This window comes from Cetorhinus maximus, chromosome 8 (genome assembly GCF_964194155.1).
Source record: "Cetorhinus maximus chromosome 8, sCetMax3.hap1.1, whole genome shotgun sequence".
NCBI classification, from domain to species: domain Eukaryota; kingdom Metazoa; phylum Chordata; class Chondrichthyes; order Lamniformes; family Cetorhinidae; genus Cetorhinus; species Cetorhinus maximus.
Genome location: NC_135886.1, coordinates 145,070,123 through 145,093,641, shown reverse-complemented (window position 1 = coordinate 145,093,641; position 23,519 = coordinate 145,070,123). Strand labels below are relative to the sequence as shown.

At 46.1% G+C, this 23,519-nt stretch overlaps 1 protein-coding gene across 2 annotated transcripts in view; it reads right to left on the bottom strand.

Annotated features, from left to right (window-relative positions):
* The window catches only part of arhgef6 (Rac/Cdc42 guanine nucleotide exchange factor (GEF) 6), a 166,889-nt gene extending 144,859 nt beyond the window's left edge, over nucleotides 1-22,030 (bottom strand). For both annotated transcript variants that reach the window (XM_078547727.1, XM_078547728.1), the window contains exon 1: nucleotides 21,830-22,030. In XM_078547727.1, coding sequence (XP_078403853.1) covers nucleotides 21,830-21,994 — 165 coding nt within the window. In that variant the 5' untranslated portion in view covers nucleotides 21,995-22,030. The remainder of the gene's footprint in view (nucleotides 1-21,829) is intronic.
* Nucleotides 22,031-23,519: the final 1,489 nt, after the last annotated feature.

The window sequence follows — 23,519 nt, the reverse complement described above, 5'->3', positions numbered from 1 at the left end:
GGCCGGACACCGGACACCGGACAACGGGGCTGCTCGGGGAGGCCGGACTCCGGACTCCGGACACCGGGGCTGCTCGGGGAGGCCGGACTCCGGACACCGGGGCTGCTCGGGGAGGCCGGACTCCGGACTCCGGACACCGGGGCTGTGCCTCAGGCCGGGGCCGGGCCGCGATCCCCGGGCTCCCGCTCACATTCCGCCTGGGCCCCGACTCCAGGAAGCGGCACCGATCACGGAAATGACACCAGAGGGGATCCCGCGGGATCTGCTCACCCCCCCCCCCCCCTCCAAAAAACCCGGGATCCACTCCACCTCCCAAAAGCCGGGATCCACTCCACCCCCCCCCCCCCCCCCAAACAACCGGGATCCACTCACCCCGCCCCCCAAAACGGGATCCACTCCACCTCCCAAAAGCCGGGATCCACTCCACCTTCCCCAACAACTGGGATCCACTCTCCTAAAAAAAAACGGGATCCACTCCACCTTCCCCCAACAACCGGGATCCAATCACCCCCCCCCCCCCCCGCCAGCCCAAGAAAAAAACGGGATCCACTCCACCCCCAAAGAAAAAAACGGGATCCACTCCACCTCCCAAAAGCTGGGATCCACTCCACCCCACCCCCCCAAAAAAACCGGGATACACTCCACCCCAAAGAAAAAACCGGGAACCACTCCACCTCCCAAAAGACGGGATCCACTCCACCACAAAAAAACTGGATCCACTCCACCCGCTTTTTAAAAACTGGGATCCACTCCGCCAGCACCCCCCCAAAAAAAACCGGGATCCACTCCACGACCACCCAAAAACCGGGATCCACTCCACCCAAAGAAAAAAACGGGATCCACTCCACCTCCCCCAGAAACCGGGATCCACTCCACCACCCCCCCCCCAGAAACCGGGATCCACTCCACCTCCCCCCAGAAACCGGGATCCACTCCACCTCCCCCAGAAACCGGGATCCACTCCACCTTCCCCCCAAAAACCGGGATCCACAAAACGTTCCTAAAAAAAAACGGGATCCACCCACCTCTCCCAAAAACCAGAATCCACTCCACTTCCCCCCCCAAAACCGGGATCCACCCCATCTCGCCCCAAAACCGAGATCCACTCCACCCCCCAAAAATGGGATCCACTCCACCTCCCCAAAAAACTGGGATCCAATCCACCAAAAAAAACCAAAACCCAGGATCCACTCCCTCCTTCCCAGGATTCACTCCCTCTAAAAAAACCAGGATCCAACCCCCCCAAAAAACAGGATCCATACCCAAAAAAATCTGGGAACTACCCCCACAAAAACAGGGTCCAATCCACCCTAAAAAAACCCCTGAGATCCACTACCCCACTAAACCTAGGATCCACTCATTCCACCCAAAATCCCAGGATCCACTCCTCCCACAAAAAAAACCCCATGACCTGTGCCCTAAAAGCTCTGGGATCCACTCACCACAAAACATGAGATCCACTCTCCCCAAAGCCTGGGATCCACTTCCCCTTTCAATAAAAAATATGTAACTAAAAGTCTAAAGATAATCACAAAACTGTTGTCAATTGTCATAAAAACCCATCTGGTTCACTAATGTCCTTTAGGGAAGGAAATCTGCCGTCCTTACCCGGTCTGGCCTACATGTGACTGCAGACCCACAGCAATGTGATTGATTCTTAAATTCCCCCTGAACAAGGGCAATTAGGGATGAGCAATAAATGCTGGCCCAGCCAGTGATGCTCACATCCCATAAATGAATAAAATAAACCCATGCTCCACCCACCAACAAACCCCAGGATCCACCCCCAAAAGCATGGGATCCACTCCCCCAAGTTTCTCTCCCCCTCAAACCAGGTTCCACTTCCCCCAAAGTCTGGAAGCCACTCCCCGAATCCCAGGATTGACTCCACCAAACCTGGGATCCACTCTCCAAAACTCAGGATTCCCTTAACTTTATATTATATCACCCCCAACTCCATGAGCCTGTAGCTTGCGTATTAACCTTTTGTGTGGTGCCTTATTGAATGTCTTTTGATAATCAAGTATACTCCATCAACTGGTACCCCTTTATCTACTTTACTAGTTACATCCTTAAACAAGTTACATCCAGGAAAAAGCAGCCCATTTGATTGGTACCCCAACCACCACCTCCAACATTCACCGCCTCCAACATCCACTCCTGACGCACAGTAGCAGCAGTGTGTACCATCTACAAGATGCACTGCAGCAACTCACCAAGGCTTCTTCGACAGCACCTTTCAAACCCACAATCTCTACCATCTAGAAGGACAGGGGCAGCAGACACATGGAAACACCACCACCTGGAGGTTCCCCTCCAAGTCACTCACCATCCTGACTTGGAAATATATCGCCGTTCCTTCACTGTCGCTGGGTCAAAATCCTGGAACTCCCTCCCTAACAGCACTGTGGGTGTACCTATACCACATGGACTGCAGCAGTTCAAGAAGGCGGCTCACCACCACCTTCTCAAGGGCAACTAGGGATGGGCAATAAATCACGCCTATGATCCCGTAAAAGAAAGTGAAACAGGCACTCAATAAAGCATACCATTGTTTTAACTCAACGTTATTACCATTACAAGCTCTTCCTTGAGGCTTTTCCCTGCCTGGTTGGTGCTTTGTAACTACAAAGCTACAAAAATAAATTCTTTTTTAAGAGCTTCCATTTCACTGAGGAGGCTTCAAGCCAATCCACATCCAACAACCTGCTCTGAAAACTCTGCTGACATTTTGATAACTGTGACAAACTGCTCCCCAGCAGCTGAGACAATGCACAACATTCTAAAATAACCCTTAACATTATTTAAAAAAAAATTGCTCTATCTCCCATTGTTAACAGATTCTTTAAAAAATTCCAGGAGCCAGATATTCGCCAAAAACTAATCAGTTCTATCTTGGGCCATACCCTGTGTGCCAATTTTCACTGAAATCTGACCATTGGTTTTTGAGATATATTGTTTACGAACAGAACAACAACAGAGGCCAAAATATTCCAAAATACTACCTCCGCCCATCTTCAGTGGTGCAAGTAAAAACTCTAATAAATTTGCCAAACACCATTTCCTTTTTGTAAAACCATGTTGATTTTGTCTAATCATACAATGATTTTATAAGTGCATTGTTAAGACTTCCTTAATAATAGATGCTCAGCAACCATTCTTCGATTCTATCTAAGATAAAAGCAAAACACTGCGGATGCTGGAAATCTGAATCAAAAATGATTCTGTCTACCCTTGTTCAGCGATCTCAAAATCTTCTGTTTCATTGAGACCACCTCTCATTCTTCTAAAATCCAAAGAGTATAGGCTCAGTTTACTCAATCTCTGCTGATAGCATGGTGCTCTCATCCCAGGAATCAATCTAGTGAACCTTCATTGCACCCCCTCTAAGGCAAGTAATATCTTTACTTAGGTAAGGAGGCCAGAGTTGAAAAGACAGAAGTTCTTTATTGACACTGGAAATGAAAAATCTCCATAATGAAGTAAAAGTTGAAGCCACTGTGAATTGACCTAATCCTACAGTCAGCAAATGGTACACAGTACTCCAGGTTTGGTTTCACCAAAGCCCTTTATAACTGCAGTAGGAGTTCCATGCTCTGTTGTTCCTACGCCCTTTGCCATAATGGTGAACAGACCATTTGCCTTCCTCATTGCTTGCTGTTCCTACATGTTAACTCTCTGTTTCATGTACAAAGACACAGAGGATTCATATTATAGTAGTGGGGGAGGTTAAAGAGATAGGGATTGGGGAGATTTTCGAGACATTGGGATTTTGTATGTGAGGCCAAAGGAGCAGAAGCTGAGGAGCAGTGTTATCAATCTTCAGGCTCCTCGTTTTGTGTAATTAGATCTGCACTCAAATCTTCAAAGAGCCACCTTACTCAATTGCAGTTACTTATTTCTTTGATGGGCTAGTCCCATTGGGCAATGGAGGCTATGACGGCTGAACCTAATCCTGCCCTCTTCCGACATCTTTGCACAGGAGTAGGAATCCAAGCCAACCCTTACATAAACCAAAGTTTCTGAGGCCAACTTTATCCCTGACCCCAACCCCCCCCAAATCACCCTAATGGACACATACCCTGGTTGGCCCAGCGTGAACTAGGGAATCAGGGTCTATGGGGTACAGATATTGTTTGGATAAACTCACTGAGCTGTGGGAGAAGCCAACCCCTCTTCTCGGTCAAATGCGGCCTTGATGTCAAGGGCAGTCACTCTCACCTCACCTCAGGAGTTCAGCTCTTTTGTCCATGTTTGAACCAAAGCTGTAATAAGGTCAGGAGCTGAGTGGCCCTGGCAAAACCCAAACTGGGCATCAGTGAGTGGGTTATTGCTAAGCAAGTGCTGCTTGATAGCACTGTTGATGACCCCTTCCATTACTTTACTGACGATCGGGAGTAGACTGATGGGGCAGTAATTGGCCGGGTTGGATTTGTCCTGCTTTTTATGTATAGGGCATACCTGGGCAATTTTCCACATAGCCGGGTAGGTGCCAGTGTTGTAGCTGTACTGGAACAGCTTGGCTAGGGGCCCAGCAAGTTCTGGAGCACAAGTCTTCAGCACTATCGCCGGAATATTGTCAGGGCCCATAGTCTTTGCAGTGTCCAGTGCCTTCAGCTGTTTCTTAATATCACATGGGGAGACGATGGTGTAACAAATTTAACTTGTAGTTTGTTTTTGTTTCTGGAATTCATTTTAAATGAACTTGAATATTGCTGAAAAAGATACATGTTGCACTCATCAGGACAAACAAAAAAGCCAAATTTCAAACAATCACGACAGTTTATAATACAGGAAAAAAGGGTGCTGATTGGTTGGCAAGACAACTCTGACTGGCCAAGGCATTGCCATGGAGAAAGGAATGGGGAGCCACAGGGTCTCCAAGATCTAGGGTAATTCAAAATAAGCACAAGCCTTGAACATATTCCTTTTGTTTGCAGAGAACAGGTCCCTGCGTATGAATGTACATCACTTCTAGCAGGTGTAAATGAGCCACATTACAAGCTCGACTGATTACACTAAGAGCAATTTAGGATAGCTATCAGCACAATTATTCACGTACAGGGACCTGTGCAAAAAAGGGCCTTGCACCATTTTAAAAATTACCCAGGAGCTTGGAGAGCCTTTAGTTTCCCGATTACTTTCTCATGGCAATGCCTCAGCCAACCAGAGTCAACTTTCCAACCAATCAGCATCCTTTTCTCCTGTGGTATAAATTGTAACGATCATTTGAAATTTGCTATTCTTGTGTTTGTCTTGATGAGTGCAAGATGACAAGCTTCAGCAACATGTCTCTCTTTACAGCAATATTCAAGTTCTGTACCACCAAGCGACAGTTAAATGAACCGAATCAATTCTCTAGAAAAAAGGCTGACAAATGACCTGACAGAGGTTTTAAAAATTATGAACGGGTTTGATAGGGTAGACATAGAGTTTCCACTTGTGCTAGAATCCAGAACTAGAGGCCATCACTATAAGATAATCACTAATAAATCCATCGGGAACAGAGGAGAAACTTCTTTACCCAGGGATTGGTGAGAATGTGGAGCTCACTGCCACAGGGAGTGGTTGAAGTAAATAGTATAGATGCATTCAAAGGGAAGCTAAATAAATACACGAGCAAGAAAGGAATAGGTTGGTGGGGTGAAATGAAGGAGGGTGGGAAGCCTGAAGCATAAACATTGGCATGGACCAGATGGGCCAAATGGCCTGTTCTAGGCTGTAAAATGTTACATGGTTTGTAGTTATATTGCATTAACTGGGTTTTGGGTTGTTGCATTCTTCACCAGTGAAAACTAGAAGCAATATTGAACTTCAGAGGCTTCCAATGTCCAGTTAACATTTTAACAGCTAAAGGAAAAGAAAATCAGATAATGAGCAGCAAATAGATGTATAAAGATCCAGTGACAGATACTGTGTCACACCTGGAGCAGAATTTTACAGTCCCCAACCACATTGGCCTATAAGGTTCACCAGGCAGCCTTTCCACCACCCTCCCGCCTGCCCCCATCTGTCCGCAATTTTACAGGGCTGGGGGAGGAAAATGGGTGAGGCCTATGACTGTCCAGTGCACCCTTGTGCCAATTGATGCCCCCAAGTGGCTAATTCCTGCCCATTTAATAGCTGCTGGGGGAGTTCAGGGATTACCAGCAGATCACCCTTCTCAGGCCTCAAGCCGGAAAAGGTGGGGGGCACCTCAATTAATAGCCCCCTTTTGAGATCGGGTGACCCGCAACCCCCCCCACTCCACTCCACTCCACTCAATGTTCTCCCCTACCCTAGCGCTCCCTCCTGCCTGGCCTTGCCATCACAGCCACTGCTCCCAGTGCAGCTGCTGGTATTACAGAGCTGCCAGCTCTTGCTGCGGGACTTCCTCCCGATTGAGGGGCAGAAATCTCACCTCCAGCCAATTAATGCTCCTCGGTGCAGAGCAGCCAGCATTGGCAGGGATGCGTTCCCCGCCACCCATAAAATCCTGCCCCCGGTGTGGGTCTGACACAGCAGGTCGGGAGCATCTGTAAATATGTGACAGGCTGATTATCTCGAATTTCACATTGACTAACAATCAAAAAAGAGCATCTGCAAATAAAAACAGACTAACTTTTTTTTTAAAGAAAATCATTCACTTAAAAGCAATCAGTGAACAAGCTTAGGACTAGGAGGCCATTCAGTCCCTCAAGCCTTTTCCATCATTCAATCAGATCATGGCTGATCTGTACCTGCTTTGCTGCCTTTCTCCTGATACCACAGTCAGTCATGGATCGACTGGTAACACCTTTGCCTGAATCAGAAAGTTCAAGCACAAAAGTTAAGTCTGACACTCCAGTGTAGTACTGGACTGAGCAAGTGTTCTTTTGTTACAGAGACCATCTCCCTCAGGGAGACATTAATATCCCATGGCACACTTTGGAAGAAGAGCAAGGGGGGGTCTCCCTGTTGTCCTGGCCAATATTCATCCCTCAACCAACATCACAAGAACAGATTATCCGGTCATTATCACATTACTGCTTCTGGGAGCTTGCTGTGCACAGATTGGCTATCATGTTTTAAACATTACAACAGTGACTACATTTCAAAAATACCTCATTAGATGAAAAGAGCTTTGGGGTGTCTGGTGGTTATGAAAGGCATTAAATAAATGCAATTCTATCTTTTTTTCTTGTTATCCTAAACCAAAAAAAATCTCTGGAACCGAAGAATACAATGCAGCCCATCAAAACTTTGGTGAAAAAGGTAAAGTTCTTTGAGCAGCCACATTGACCCCTCCAAATCAATAGTGGCCATGAGATTTCCTCATATCCACCCAAGACCTCAGTTTAACATCTCATCTGAAAGACAGCACCTCCAACAGTGCAGTGCTCCCTCAGTATTGCACTGGGAGGGTTAGCTCAGATTATGTGTTCAAGTCTCTGGACTTCAACCCACAACCTTCTGACCCAGAGGTGAGAGTGTTACACAATGAGTCATGGCTGAACTCCTTTAGAGGGAGAAGCTGGTGCTCCCGCGCTTAATCAAAGCTAAAGATTCACCCAGGCCCCGTGGCACAGTTGCTCTATCACCAGCCTGGACAAACCTCCTCCAACCAGGATGAAAAGTACAGCAGCCCAAACAAAAAGGCCCGGCTTAGGTACCTGTTCTTAGACACTGATCCATGGCTTCTGCTGGACTGTGCTCCAATGTGATACCACCAATATCAAATAATCTGAAGATATTGTCCTTTTCTTTCTGCTTGGTTTATTTATATTTTGGTTTGAGTCCAGATTTTGCCAGGTCTTTGTGCTGGTATTAAACATAGCCCCAGTCCAAAGGACGGTGCCATGAGGGACCAATGGCTATGAAAACTGGATCAGTCCAGGATGAGCTCCAGAAAATCTGTATGTAATGCTGAGTCTAAGAGAAGGGAAGTCTGAAGAGAACTGACAACTGAGAGAGGGGGAGACAGGGAGATGGGGAGAGGGAGACCAGCTTGGGCATAGCAAAGATGGCTAGAAACAAAGTTTGATTGCGTATATGAGTGAGTATTAAGCTGACTGAGGGATAATATCATGAGACAACTGCCTGAGGGAATGATTTAGAAACATGCTGGATATCCCATGATGGTGAGGTTGTGAAATAGTCTGGACTGAAACGTTGCACCATTGATCTTCCAGCATGACAAACTAACACTCGTACTTCTGCTTGGAGTTGTGTTTATTTCATAAAAACCTTCCAGACAAAAAGTGCAACATGCCATGAAAGATCATATCAGTAACCTGCATAATGTCCTGGCATGTAGAAAGGAACAGCCAGTTTGTGCAGAGCAAAGTTCCACAGTCATGTGATAACGCCCAGATCATCTGTTTCAGTGACGTAGATTGAGGGATAAATATTGACAAGAACACTGAGGAGAATTCCCCTGCTCTTCTTTAAAATAGTGCTTTTACATTCACCTGAGAGAGCATATAGGCCCTTGGTTTAATGTTTTATCCAAAAGACAGCCCGCGGCACCTCTGACACTGCTGCACTCCATCAGTACTGCACTGGAGTGGCAGCCTACATTAGATGTTCAAGTCTCTTGAGGGTGATTCAAACCCACAATATTTTGGCACGAGAGCTGATACTGAGCCACAGCATGGATGATAACATTTTTAAATGCAGATCCTGGCCTGAAGGTCAATTGCTTTAATTTGTTTCAAACTGTCAATTTGGTTTATATATCGGTCAACAAATATTGGATTTAAATAAATACAGAAAAAAATCCAGAACTATGGGAGAGAAACGGGATTAATTTAGGATTACCCTGGCAAACAATTGACTGAGGTACGAAGGGCTCCTTGCGTACTGTCCAAGTCTATGGTCCTATCAGTCAGAACACGCATGAACCAAATTCTGCTCATACTGTCAGTTAAACCCCAATCATGTCTCAGCCCCAGGAATCCACAACCTGCACCAGCCTAATAAATGTTTGCTTTGTTGCTTTGTATTACAGTATATTATGTTCAAAGAGCAATCCAGTTAGTCCCCCTCCTCACTCTTTCCCCTGTAGCCCTGCAATTCTTTTCCTCCCAGTATTAATACAACCTGGTTTGAAAGTTACTCTTGAATTTGTACCCTATCAGGCGTGCATTCGAAAAAACCACTCGTTGCTTTAGAAAAGATTTTCCTCACGTTGCCTCTGGTTTGTTTGCTATTCTCCCTAAATCTGTATCATTTGGTTATCGTCCCTCCAGCCACTGGAAACAGTTCTCTTGATCTACTCTGTTCAGACCTTGTATGATTTTGAACACTTCTATTAAAACCCCAGCTTCTCCAGTCTCGCCACATAACTGAAGTTCCTCATCCTTAGTAACTTTCTAGTAAATGTCCTCTGTACCGTCTTTATCTGGTTAAAGTGGAAATGGGATTCTAATTAACTGGTAACATTATTCTATTAATGTTCAGCGCACAAATTATTTATGTATATAAAACGTGGCAACAATGAATTTTTTTCTGTTGAGTCTGACGCAATCCTTGATCTACAGAATAGGTGCAGACAAGTGGCGATGGAAAGTTGGATGCACACAATGGTAAGGAACAGGAAACTGCAAAAACCCACAGCATCATGAAGCATTTTCCACCCTCTCAAAAGCCACTGGTACTGTCACCAAAGCAGATACCTCCACTTCATAGCTCCCACTTCACAGCACATTAACTCCAGGTACTGTCAACTGCCTCAGTAGGTAGCACTCTTACCTCCGGGTCAAAAGGTGGGGTTCAAGTGCCACTTCAAGCATAAAATCCAATGCTGATACTGGGAATGTCAGCCTGAGAGAATGCTGCACTGTCAAAGATGCCATCAAACTTAGTCTGCCCTCTCAGGTCCTCTGCCCAACCATCTTCAGCTGCTTCATCAATGACCTTCCTTCCATCATAAGGTCAGAAGTGGGGATGTTCGCTGATGATTGCACAATGCTTAGCACCATTCACGACTCCACAGTACTGAAGCAGTCCATGTCCAAATGCATCAAGACCTGGACAATATCCAGGCTTGGGCTGACAAGTGGCAAGTAACATTCGCGCCACACAAGTGTCAGGCAATGACTATCTCCAACAAGAGAGAATCCAACCATCGCCCCTTAACGTTCAATGGCATTACCATCACTGAATCCCCCACTATCAACATCCTGGGGGTTACCATTGACCAGAAACTGAACTGGACTAGCCATATAAATACTGTGGCTACAAGAGCAGGTCAGAGGCTAGGAATCCTGTGACAAGTAACTCACCTCCTGACTCCCAAAGCCTGTCCACCATCAAGGCACAAGTCAGAAGTGTGATAGAATACTCCCCACTTGCCTGGATGAGTGCAGCTCCCACAACGTTCAAGAAGCTTGACACCGTCCAGGACAAAGCAGCCCATTTAATTGGCACCACATCCACAAATATTCACTCCCTCCACCACCGACGCACAGTAGCATCAGTGTGTACCATCTACAAGGTGAACTGCAGGAATTCACCAAGGCTCCTTAGATAGCACCTTCCAAACCCACAACCACTACCATCTGGAAGGACAAGGGGAGCAGATAGATGGGAACACCACCACCTGGAAGTTCCCCTCCAAGTCACTCACCATTCTGATTTGGAAATATATCACCGTTCCTTCACTGTCACTGGGTCAAAATCCTGGAACTCTCTCCCTAACAGCACTGCGGGTGTACTTACACCCCATGGACTGCAGCGGTTCAAGAAGGAAGCTCACCACCACCTTCCCAAGGGCAATTAGGGGTAGGCAATAAATGCTGGCCTAACCAGCGACACCCACATCCCATGAATGAATTTTTAAAAAAGATCCCATGGCACAAAGAAGAGCAGGGGCGCTCTCCCTGGTGTCCTGGCCAATATTCATCCCTCAACCAACATCACTAAAACAGATCATCTGGTCATCATCACATTGCTGTTTGTGGGAGCTTGCCGTGCACACATTGGCTGCTGCATTTCCTACATTACTTAACTTCAAAGGTACATCATTAGCTTTGTAGTGCTTTGAATGTGTGAAAAGTGAGATAGAATACAAGTTCCTTCTTTTTACTCAGTGTTTTCTATGACAGTAAATCCTATTAGAGGAGATCATGATTTATTCTCTCCACTCTTACTCAAAAGGCCAATGCTAGAAAAACCGCCCTTCCTACTCTGAAGAGAAAAAAACTCTTCCCCAAACATAAAACTGCATCTTCCCAATTGCCTTGTCTTTGGCTCTCCAATTACCACAATACTTCAGCAGCTGTCAACTTGCTCAATCATTGCCTTGTCTACAACTTTTGTAAACAACCATTTACTCTCTCATTCTGGTCATTCCTTATGTATCATCCCCAAATTTCCTCACTCAAGTCCAAGAGGTGCATATATCTGGAGCACAACCTGCTGAGGAATCTACCAGCACATCACTGGATCACATCAAGCGCTCTTGGGCAACACTATCCTCTGCCAAAGCTGCCCATCCTCCAGAATCATCCTGGAGATCAAACACAAACCCTGGCACCTCTTCTACACTATCAACTATCTCTTCAATCCCTGCTCCCTGCCTCTCCACCCTACCCCCAGCAAGAACTAGGAACTGATGAACTCAAAAGCAAAATACTGCAGATGCTGGGAGTCTGAAATAAAAACAGAAAATGCTGGAAAAACTCAGGTCAGGCAACATCTGTGGAGAGAGAGAAACCGAGTTAACGTTTTAGGTCGGTGATCTTTCATCAGAACTGAACTAATGAACTCCTTTGCCATTATAATTGAGATCCTCTGTTTAACTACATCTGCTGCTCCCCTCCCTCCCAATGCCCACCAATCCAAACCTCCCTTCAAGTACCCCTGCTCTGAACCCCTGTTTTTTGCTCATTTCTCTCCGATCTCTCTTCTCTAAGATCATCTTATCCATAAGGCCCACCACCAACTCCCTTGGCACCATTCCCACAAAACTGCTGACCATCTAGCTTCCCTTCCTGGCCACCATGTGAGCAGATAGTTTCAATGGTTCCTTTTCCTTTCCTCACAGTCATCAACATTTTCTTCCTCAGAAAATCCAAGCTCAATTCCTCTACCCTTGCAAACGACTGCCCCATCTTCAGTCTCTTTCCTTCCTCTCCATAGTCTATCAACATGTCACCTTCCAAATCTGCGCCTGTTTTTCCCACAAGTTCACATTTGAATGACTCCAATCAGGTTTCCATCTCTGTCTCCGCACTGAAATGGATCGAACCAGACTCAGAAATGGCATCTTCCATGATAGTGATCACACTAAACTCTCTCTCCTCAACATCAACCTCTCTGCAAACTTTGACACAATTTATCAAACCTAACACTCTCAATGCCTTCCCTCCACTGTCCTGTTTTAACGGGCTGTTCTTTGCCCACATCTCCACCACCACCTCTGAGTTATCAGATTGGTTGTCTGACATCCAGTCAAAGGAAAAACAAAGAACAAAGAAAAGTACAGCACAGGAACAGGCCCTTCGGCCGTCCAAGCCTGCGCCGATCATATTGCCCGTCAACCAAAACATTTTGCACTTCCGGGGTCCGTATTCCTCTATTCCCATCCTATTCATGTATTTGTCAAGCTGCCTCTTAAACACCACTATCGTACCTGCTTCCACCACCTCCTCTGGCAGCGAATTCCAGACACTCACTACCCTCTGCGTAAAAAACTTGCCCCGCACATCTCCTCTATAGTCTTCTCCGATGAAGTCCAGTTTCCTCGAGTTTAAAATTGGGAAGATCAAAGACCCTACCACAAACTCCATCCTCTTTCTTGGCTACTGTCTCCGATGAAGCAGACATTTTACAATCCCTGGTTCCTATATGAACCCAAGCTGAGTTTCCAACCTTGTATCCACCCAATCGCCAACACCATCTGCTTCACCCCCATAACATCACCCACCTTTGACACCATTATTACAACACTCTCCAGCCTCTCAACCTGCCATAAGCTTCAGCTCATCGAAAAATCTGATGCTTGTACCTTATGCCAGACCAAGTGCTCCTCACACATCATCCCTATGCTCGCTGACCTAAACTGGCTCTCAACACCTCAATTTTAAAATTCTCAGCCTTGTATTTAAATCTCTTCACGACCTCAACCCCTCCCTATCTCTGTAATCTCATCCAGCCCCTACACCCCTCCCTATCTCTGTAACTTCCTCCAGCCCCTACACCCCTCCCTATCTCTGTAACTTCCTCCAGCCCCTACACCCCTCCCTATCTTTGTAACTTCCTCTAGCCCCTACACCCCTCCCTATCTCTGTAACTTCCTCCAGCCCCTACACCCCTCCCTATCTCTGTAACTTCCTCCAGCCCCTACAACCCTCCCTATCTCTGCAACCTCCTCCAGGCCCTACAGCCCTCCCTATCTCTGCAAGCTCCTCCAGCCCCTACACCCCTCCCTATCTCTGTAACTTCCTCCAACCCCTACACCACTCCCTATCTCTGTAAATTCCTCCAGCCCCTACACCCCTCCCTATCTCTGTAACCTCCTCCAGGCCCTACAGCCCATCCCATAACTTCTCCATTCCTCTACTCCAGAGTCTAGCAGATCTCACTTCCGATTGGCAGTTGTGCCTTCAACCACCTAAGCCTCATAGGCTGGAATCCCCTCCCTATACCCCTCGGCATCTGCAGTTCCCTCTCTTTCCTTCAAACCCCCCTCAAAGCCCCTTGCTTTGGCAGTGCTTTCGATAATGCCTGCTGATTTCTCCTAATGTCTTCCAATATCTCCTCCTTTGGCTCACTGTTCATTGTTGCTTCTTATTACACATTACACATCTTGTGACATACCCTGGAATACTTTTCTACATTCAAGGCACTCTAGCAACACAAGTTGTTGCATTAAAGGCATTTTATTACTGCAAGTTGTCACTGAAGAATCTTGAAACTTGTGCGTATCCTGGTAAAGATTGCTTTTCCCAAGGATGATCAGCCAGGTAACATTTCCCATTATTGCTTTCTGCAGATTATTCTTTTCAAAAGAAAAAGTCTTCAGCATTTCAATATACATCAAATATTAATCAAGGAAACACAATTTCCTCATTACTTCAGTTACCATTAATTGCCAAGTTTTTGTTACAAAATCCTGCTAGCACTTGTCGGGCGATCAACTGCATTATACTAACCTCTTACTATGCATTACATATGAACACGGAGCAGGAATAGGCCATTCAGCCCCTCAAGCCTGCTCCGCCATTTAATAAGGTCAATCTGATAGTAACCTGAAACCTGCATCCCACCGACTGCCAATAACCTAAGACCTCCTCGCTTACCAAGAATCTATCCACCTCTGTCTTAAAAACATTCAAAGACTCTGCTTCCACCGCCTTTTCAGGAAGCGAGTTCCAAAGACTCATGACCCGCTGAGTGAAAAGATTTCTCCTCATCTCCGTTTTAAATGGGCGACCCCCTACTTTTAAACAGTGACTGCTAGTTCTAGATTCTCCCACAAGAGGAAACATCCTCTTCACATCCACCCTGTCAAGTCCCCTCAGGATCTTCAATCAAGTCACCTCTTACTCTTCTAAACTCCAGCAGATACAAGCCTAGTCTGTCCAACCTTTCCTCATAAGACAACCTGCTCATTCCTGGTATTAGTCTGGTAAACCTTCTCTGAACTGCTTCCAACATCCTTCCTTAAATAAGGTGACCAATACTGTACACAGTACTCCAAATGTGGCCTCACCAATACCCTGTACAACTGAAGTATAACCTCAGTACTTTTGTATTCAATTCCCCTTGCAATAAATGATAACATCCTATTAGCTTTCCTAATTAATTGCTGTACCTGCATACTAGCCTTTTGCAATTCATGCACTAGAACAACCAGATCCCTCTGCACCTCAGAGCTCTACAATCTCTCACCATTTAGATAATAAGCTTCTCTTTTATTCTTCCTGCCAAAATGGACAATTTTCCCACATTATACTCCATTTGGCAGATCTTTGCCCACTCACTTAACCCATCTATATCTGTTCGTAGCTTCCTTATGTCCTCTTCACAACTTACTTTCCTACCTATCTTTGTGTCATCAGTAAACTTGGCAACCATACCTTCAGTCCCTTCACCCTAGTCATTTATATAAATTGTAAACCTTTGCGGCCCCAGCACTGATCCCTGTGGCACACCACTTGTTACATCCTGCCAACCTGAAAAAGACCCATTTATGCCTACTCTCTGCTTCCTGTTAGCCAGCCAATCTTCTATCCATGCCAATATGTTATCCCCGATACCATGAGCTTTTATTTTCCACAGTAACCTTTGATGTTGCACTTTATCAAATGCCTTCTGGAAATCTAAGTACAGTACATCTACCGATTTCCCTTTATCCACAGCACATGTTACTTCCTCAAAGAGCTCCAATAAGTTGGTTAAACATGATTTCCCTTTCACAAAACTACATTGACTCTGCCTGATGACCTTAAGCTTATCCAAGTGCCCTGCTATAACTTCTTTAATAATAGCTTCTAACATTTTCCCTATGACAGATGTTAAGCTTTCTGTCTCTCTCCCTTTTTCAATAATGGAGTTAGATTTGCCATCTTCCAATTTAATGGGACCTTCCCCGAATCTAGGGAGTTTTCGAAAATTAAAACCAATGCATCAACAGCTCACTAGACACTTCTTTAAGACCCTAGGATGAAGTCCATCAGAAATCAGTCTCCCAACCTCGGACGGCCTGCTTCTCCCTCCTACCCAAAATCCACAGGCAGGTCTGTCCCGGCAGACCAATCATGTCAGCCTGTTCCTGCCTCACGGAACTCATTTCTTCCTATCTTGACTCCATTCTCTCTCCCCACCTACATCCGCGATTCCTCTGATGTCCTACATCATATCAACAATTTCCAGCTCTCTGGCCCCAACCGCCTCCTCTTCACCATGGACATCCAATCCCTTTACACCTCCATCCCCCACTGGGATGGTCTGAGGGCTCTCCACTTCTTCCTCGAACAGAGGCCCGAACAATCCCCATCCACCACCATTCTCCTCCATCTGGCTGAACTTGTTCTCACACTGGACAATTTCTCCTTAAACTCGTCTCACTTCCTCCAAATAAAAGGTGTGGCTATGGGTACCCGCATGGGCCCCAGTTATGCCTGTCTCTTTATGGGGTATGTGGAACATTCCTTGTTCCAGTCCTACTCCAGCCCCCTCCCACAACTCTTTCTCCGGTACATCGATGATTACTTCGGTGCGGCTTCATGCTCTCGTCGGGACCTGGAAAAATTTATTAATTTTGCTTCCAATCTCCACCCCTCCATCATTTTCACATGGTCCATCTCTGACACTTCCCTTCCTTCCTTGACCTCTCTGTCTCAATTTCTGGTGATAGACTGTTCACCAATATTCATTACAAGCCGACCAACTCCCACAGCTACCTCGACGACAGCTCCTCACACCCCGCTTCCTGTAAGGACTCCATCCCATTCTCTCAGTTCCTTCGCCTCTGTCGCATCTGTTCTGATGATGCCATTTTCAAAAACAGTTCCTCTGACATGTCTTCTTTCTTCCTTAACCGAGGTTTTCCACCCACGGTGGTTGACAGGGCCCTCAACCGTGTCCGGCCCATCTCCCACGCATCCACCCTCACACCTTCCTCTCCCTCCCAGAACCATGATAGGGTCCCCCTTGTCCTCACTTATCACCCCACCAGCCTCCACATTCAAAGGATCATCCTCCGCCATTTCCGCCAACTCCAGTGGTGATGTCACCACCAAACACATCTTCCCTTCACCCCCCGGCAGCATTCCGCAGGGATCGTTCCCTCCGGGACATCCTGGTCCACTCCTCCATCACCCCCTACACCTCAACCCCCTCCCACGGCACCTTCCAATGCAACCGCAGAAAGTGCAACACCTGCCCCTTTACTTCCCCTCTCCTCACCGTCCAAGAACCCAAACACTCCTTTCAAGTGAAGCAGCATTTCACTTGCACTTCCCTCAATTTAGTCTACTGCATTCGCTGGTCCCAATGTGGTTTCCTCTACATTGGAGAGACCAAACGCAGACTGGGTGACCGCTTTGCAGAACACCTTCGGTCTGTCCGCAAGCATTACCCAGACCTCCCTGTCGCTTGCCATTTCAACACACCACCCTGCTCTCATGCCTACATGTCCGTCCTTGGCCTGCTGCAATGTTCCAGTGAAGCTCAACACAAACTGGAAGAACAGCACCTCATCTTCCGACTAGGCACTTTACAGCCTTCCGGACTGAATATTGAGTTCAACTTCAGATCATGATCTCTCTCCTCCATCCTCAACCCCCCTTTTTGATCCCCTTTTTTCTAATAATTATATCTTTTAATATAAATATTTTTCTTTTCCCACCTCTTTCTATTGTTATTTTTACAATTTATTTCCATCCATTGTTTCATCTCCACTTTTTTAGCCTATTTCGATCCCTTCCCCCCACCCCACCCCCACTAGGGCTATCTGTCACTTGCTCATCCTGCTTTCTACTCTTAATGTCACCATTAGCACATCCTTTAGTTAATATCAGCACCATCAACACCCTTTTGTCTATGACATCTTTGGCAATCTCTCCTTTGCCTCCACCTATCACTGGCCCTCTACCCAGCTCTACCTGTCCACCCCCCCCACCACCCCCCCGCCCCACTTAAACAGCTTATATTTCACCTCATCTCTATTTCTCTTTAGCTCTGATGAAGAGTCATACGGACTCGAAACGTTAACTCTGTCTTTCTCTCCACAGATGCTGTCAGACCTGCTGAGTTTTTCCAGTTATTTGTGTTTTTGTTTCCATCAGGACCCAGGCTCTTGTCAGCCGCAATTCCAACAATTTACTCGGTGCCTATTCTCTGGTGACTGTAATTTCCCTGACTTCCTTCCCCATTTCCCTTTCCTGGTTTATAGCTGCCTATGGGATGTTACTTGTATCCTCTACAGTGAAAACTGATGCAAAATACCTGTTCAATTCATCTGCCATCTCCTTGTTTTCCATAATCAACTCTCCAGACTCACTTTCTATAGGTCCAACGCTCATTTTGTTAATTGTTTTCTTATTTAAAATATTTATAAAAACTCTATTTGTTTTCATATTTGTATCTAGCTTTCTCTCATGTTTTAATTTTTCCCTTATTAATCTTTTAGTTATACTTTGCAGCTCCTTATATTCTGTCCAATATTCTGGCCTTCCACCTATCTATGCACAATTATATGATTTTAAGTTTGATGCTATCTTTAACCTTTCAAGTTAACCACGGATGGTGTGTCCATCCCTTGGACTTTTTCCTTGCTCGTTGGAATGTGAATTCTGAAATATCCCCTTAAATATTAGCCACTGCATTTCTATTGAACTATCCCTTAACCTAATTTGCCAATTCACTTTTGGCAGCTCAGCTTTCATGCCCTCATAAATTGCCCTTAATTTAAGTTTAAAAACTTGGTCTCAGACCCACTCCTCTCTCCCTCAAACTGAATGTAAAATTCAATCATATTATGGTCACTGCTACCTAGGGGCACCTTCACTATGAGATTATTTATTACTCCCATCTCGTTGCACAATACCGGGTCTAATTTGGCCTGCTGTCTGGTTGGCTCCAGAATGTGATGTTCTAAGAAACTATCCCTAAAACATTCAATGTACTCCTCATCTAGGCTATCTTTGCCCATCTGACCTTTCGAGTCAATATGTAACTTAACATCTCCCACGATTATCGCTTTGCCTTCCTGATAAACTCCAATTATTTCTTCCTTTATGCTCCATCCTACCATGTGGTCACTGTTAGGGGGCCTGTATACAACTCCCACAAGTGACTTCTTGCCTTTACCATTTCTCATCTCTACCCAAACCATTTCCACATCCTGGTTTCCTAAACTTAGGTCATCCCTCTCTATTGTGCTAAGTAACAGAGCCACTCCTCCAGCTTTTCCTCACTTCCTGTCCTTCCTAAACGTCTTGTACCGTTCAATATTCAGGTCCCAATCCATGTCCTCCTGCAGCCAGGGCTCTGTAATGGCTATCAAATCATATTTATTTATTTCTACGTGCGCTCTCAGTTCATTTATTTTGTTTCGAACACTACGTGCATTCAGATACAGAACCTTTAGTTTTCTTTTATTCTTTTTATAATCTCTAAATTCATCTGTTGATTTACTGTTAGATTTGTACTCTCTATCCCTTCCTGTTTTTCATTTCCCATAACAATAACTTTCTCTTTTGCTTTGTCTCTACCCTTTGGTTTACCACATCTTCCCAACTTTGATCCCTTGCCCCCTATATTTAGGTTAAAACCCTCTTGCATTCTGTGGGGAAGGTGGTGTAGTGTAGTGTCATTGGACCAGTAATCCACAGGCTCGGGATAATGTGTTAGGGACATTGGTTCAAATCACACAATGGCAGCTGGTGGCAATTTAAATTTAACTAATAAATTTGGAATATTAAGCTAGTCTCAGTGACAGTGACCATGACAACAATATTTAATTGCTATAAAAACCCATCTGGTTCGCGAATATCTTCTTGGGAAGGAAACCTGCCGATCATACCTGGTCTACATGATGTGACTCCAGATCCACAGCAATGTGGTTGACTCTGAAATGACCTAGCAAGCCACACAGTTTGGGGGCAATTAGCGATGGGCAACAAATGCTGGCCTTGCCAGCGACACCCAACTCCCATGAAAGAATGAAGAAAAACAAATTATGGCTGGTTATGACACAATTTTGGGTCTTTTTGGTGTTGCCTTTGAAATGACTGATAACTGCATTCCTTCTCACTGGTAGCTGAGAGCTATACACCATAGTTAATCCTTTTAAGGTTTCTGACAGGACTCTGAATCATTCTATCTTACATGTCACAAGTGAAGCCTGAATCATAAATATTACTTTCACTTCATTTAATATAGAATAACTTGCATTTATGTAGCATATAGTAAAACACAGTAAAACATCCCAGGGCATTATTGAACAAAATTTGGCACTGGCTCACATGAGGAGATATTAGGGCTGGTGCCCAAAAGCTTTGTCAATGAGGTAGATTTTAAGGACTGTCTTAAACGAGGAGATATGGAGAAGTTTAGGGAGTGAATTCCTGCACTTAGAGCTCTGGCAGCTGAAGGCACGGCCGCCAATGGTGCAGCGATTAAAATTGGGGATGCATAAGAGGCTAGAATTTGGGATTGGAGGTGGGTTATGGGGCTGGAGGAGGTTACAAAGATAGAGAGGGATGACGTCATGGAGGGATTTGAAAACAAGGATGAGAATTTCAAATTTGAGGAATTGCCAGACTGGGAGCCAATGAAGATCAACAAGCACAGGGGTGCTGGGTGAGCAGGGAGACAGCTGGGACATGGGATTCGAGTCAGTAATTCCAACTGAGGAGCATGCACTGGCACAGGTCCGATGGGCCCAATGTCTTCCTTCCCTTCTACAGTTTCTAAAATTTTGTAAACCTCACCATAGATCAAAAATAAGTGTCCAAGCTTTGTTTTTATTGCCTATTTAACTGCATATAATAGAGTCCCACCAGCTTATAGAGAAAGCCTAAATCTATGGTCCCTTTCGTTTACATACATTGTAAGCTGTTGATAACAACAGGTTTTGCTGTTCTGACACAGACTGTATGTAGACGTCAGCCATGGCTCAGTGGGTAGCACTCTCACCTCTGAGTCAGAAAGTTGTGTGTTCAAGTCCCACACCAGAGAACAGAGCACAAATTCAGGGCTGCTATTCTGATTAGTACAGAGGATGTGCTGTCATTGAGTAAGATGTTAAACTAAGGCCCTGCCTTCCCTCTCAGGTGCAAGTAAAGGTTCTCCTGGTGCTATCTTGAAGAAGGGCAGGGGAGTTATCCCAGGTATTCTAGTCAATATTTATCCCATAACCAATGCCACAAAAATTGATGAGCTGATCTTTATCACATTGCTGTTTGTGGGATCTTGGTGTGTACAAATTGTTGCTGCATTTCCTACATTACCATAGCGACTGTGCTTTAAAATCACGTCATTTGTTGTAAAGTGCTTTGGGATATCCTGAGGTCATGAAAGGTGCTATATAAATACAATTCCTTCTTTCATCAATTAACAAGGCAGTAGTGCTCAGAACAACCTTTACCAAACCTCCAGGCCAATGAGATTCAAACAGACCAGTTAATACAAAATATAAACAGAAATAGGACGGAATGTGTGGGGGATAGTAGGAGCGCTGGGGCAGGAGTTTGAACCATTTGCTGTAGACCCGGTGCACACGCCACAACCCGGTGCACACGCCACGACCCGGTGCACACGCCACGACCCGGTGCACACGCCACGACCCGGTGCACACGCCACGATCAGGAGAATGCAGCTGCTGTTCAGGCTGCGGTTTAGGCTTAACTGACATTTATTTAACCACCAGAAGTTTAAGCAGTGCCCTCACGCTGCCACTTTCCCAGTTTTAAACCATTTAAGATAAAACTTCACTTTTTCTTGCCCGGTGTGACAAATGAAAGGGAATTTTATCTTAGTTCGTAGCTTGTTTTAAAAAAAAGAGAATTGATATTTGTGGGTTGTCTTTACTTTCCTGGCAAGTTTCCAAAACATGTTTAATCCTAAAGCCTGACATTGTTTTATTATGGGCTGCATGAAACAATTTTATCCTTTTCTTTAGACCATCTCCCAGCCACATAACAACCAGGAAAAAATTACAAAATCTCCAATTAATCCATCCACAAAGAGCTGAGCTGGGTGAGGTTTTCACCCTCTGTATTTTGGTGTGAAATGCGGAACTTGCCCCAGTTGGAGTTGAGGTTGGGTCCGGTTTCAGTGGGTGAGTTTGGGGGTTGAAGGGGGGTGTATGGGACCCCCGGGGGGGGTGAATGAGACCCCCCCAGTGCCAGTTTACCTTGTCCAGGGAGCCGGGTGCCAGGCGCTCCATCAGTTTGCACAGGACCAGTCCGTCCCGCAAGGCACATTTCAGGAACTCTTCCGGATCCGAGATGGTCTTTTTGGGGGAGTCCAGCACCCCCAGGGAGATCAGCCAGGTCACATTCTGCTCGGCGGGTGTCATCGCTGCGGCCGGAGCTCCCGGGGCTCCCGGGGGGACAGGGGGGGGGGACAGGGGGATAGGGCGAGGGAACAGCCGCTCGGGGCTTGGGTGCTGAGCGGCTCCGGGACTCGCCCACATCCGCGGCTGGAGAGCTGCAAAAAAACTCCTTCCTTTTCCGTCACTCTGCCTACTCGGCTCTCTCTGCTCTGTATTGGTTAGAGAGGCAAACCCAGCTCTCAATCACTCAGCTCAGCAAACCCCCACCCCTCTCACACACACACTCTCTCTCTGCTCTGTATTGGTTAGAGAGGCAAGAACAGCTCTCAATCACTCAGCAAACCCCCACCCCTCTCACACACACACTCTCTCTCTGCTCTGTATTGGTTAGAGAGGCAAACCCAGCTCTCAATCACTCAGCTCAGCAAACCCCCACCCCTCTCACACACACACTCTCTCTCTGCTCTGTATTGGTTAGAGAGGCAAGAACAGCTCTCAATCACTCAGCAAACCCCCACCCCTCTCACACACACTCTCTGCTCTGTATTGGTTAGAGAGGCAAACCCAGCTCTCAATCACTCAGCAAACCCCCACCCCTCTCACACACACACTCTTGCTCTGTATTGGTTAGAGAGGCAAACACAGCTCTCAATCACTCAGCAAACCCCCACCCCTCTCTCTCTCTCACACACACTCTGCTCTGTATTGGTTAGAGAGGCAAGAACAGCTCTCAATCACTCAGCAAACCCCCACCCCTCTCTCTCACACACACTCTCTCTCTGCTCTGTATTGGTTAGAGAGGCAAACCCCCACCCCTCTCACACACACTCTCTCTCTGCTCTGTATTGGTTAGAGAGGCAAACCCCCACCCCTCTCACACACACTCTCTCTCTGCTCTGTATTGGTTAGAGAGGCAAGAACAGCTCTCAATCACTCAGCAAACCCCCACCCCTCTCTCTGCATCAGTGGAGAAAAACTCCTCCCCTCTGCTGCTCAATTCAAACACAACAAAACCCCTTTTAACCCCTGTCTCCAGCCCCACTCACACTCTCTCCCCCCCTGCCTGAACCCTCCTCTCCTGCCTGCACTGTGCTGGGAGAGGGAGACCGGGCACAAATTCAGCGCCACCCTAAGTGCTGGGTAAGAAATGGCTTTGAGAAGATTCCAACCCAACACTCAGAGAGAGACAGACACAACAGGGAGTGGAATCTGCAGCTCTCTCTGGCTGAAGGTGAATTGGATTTGAAGAATATTCACCCTAATCTGTGGCAGATTGCTGTGGTTCAGTGGCTTTGCTGAGCACTGATGTACAGTGTAAATGCACTTGAATCCAGACCCTCTGTGCACCACTCGTTTTTTTTGAAATTCATACCCAGGATATGGGCATCGCTGCCTAAGACTGGCATTTATTGTCCCAGTAAAGCAGCTTTCAGTCTGTCCCTACATAGAATTTTCTAGAACAGAAACAGGCCATTTAGCCCAGCTGCTCTGTGATGGTGTTTACAACCCACCCAAGCCTCCTTCCACGCTACTTAACTCTTCCCACTCT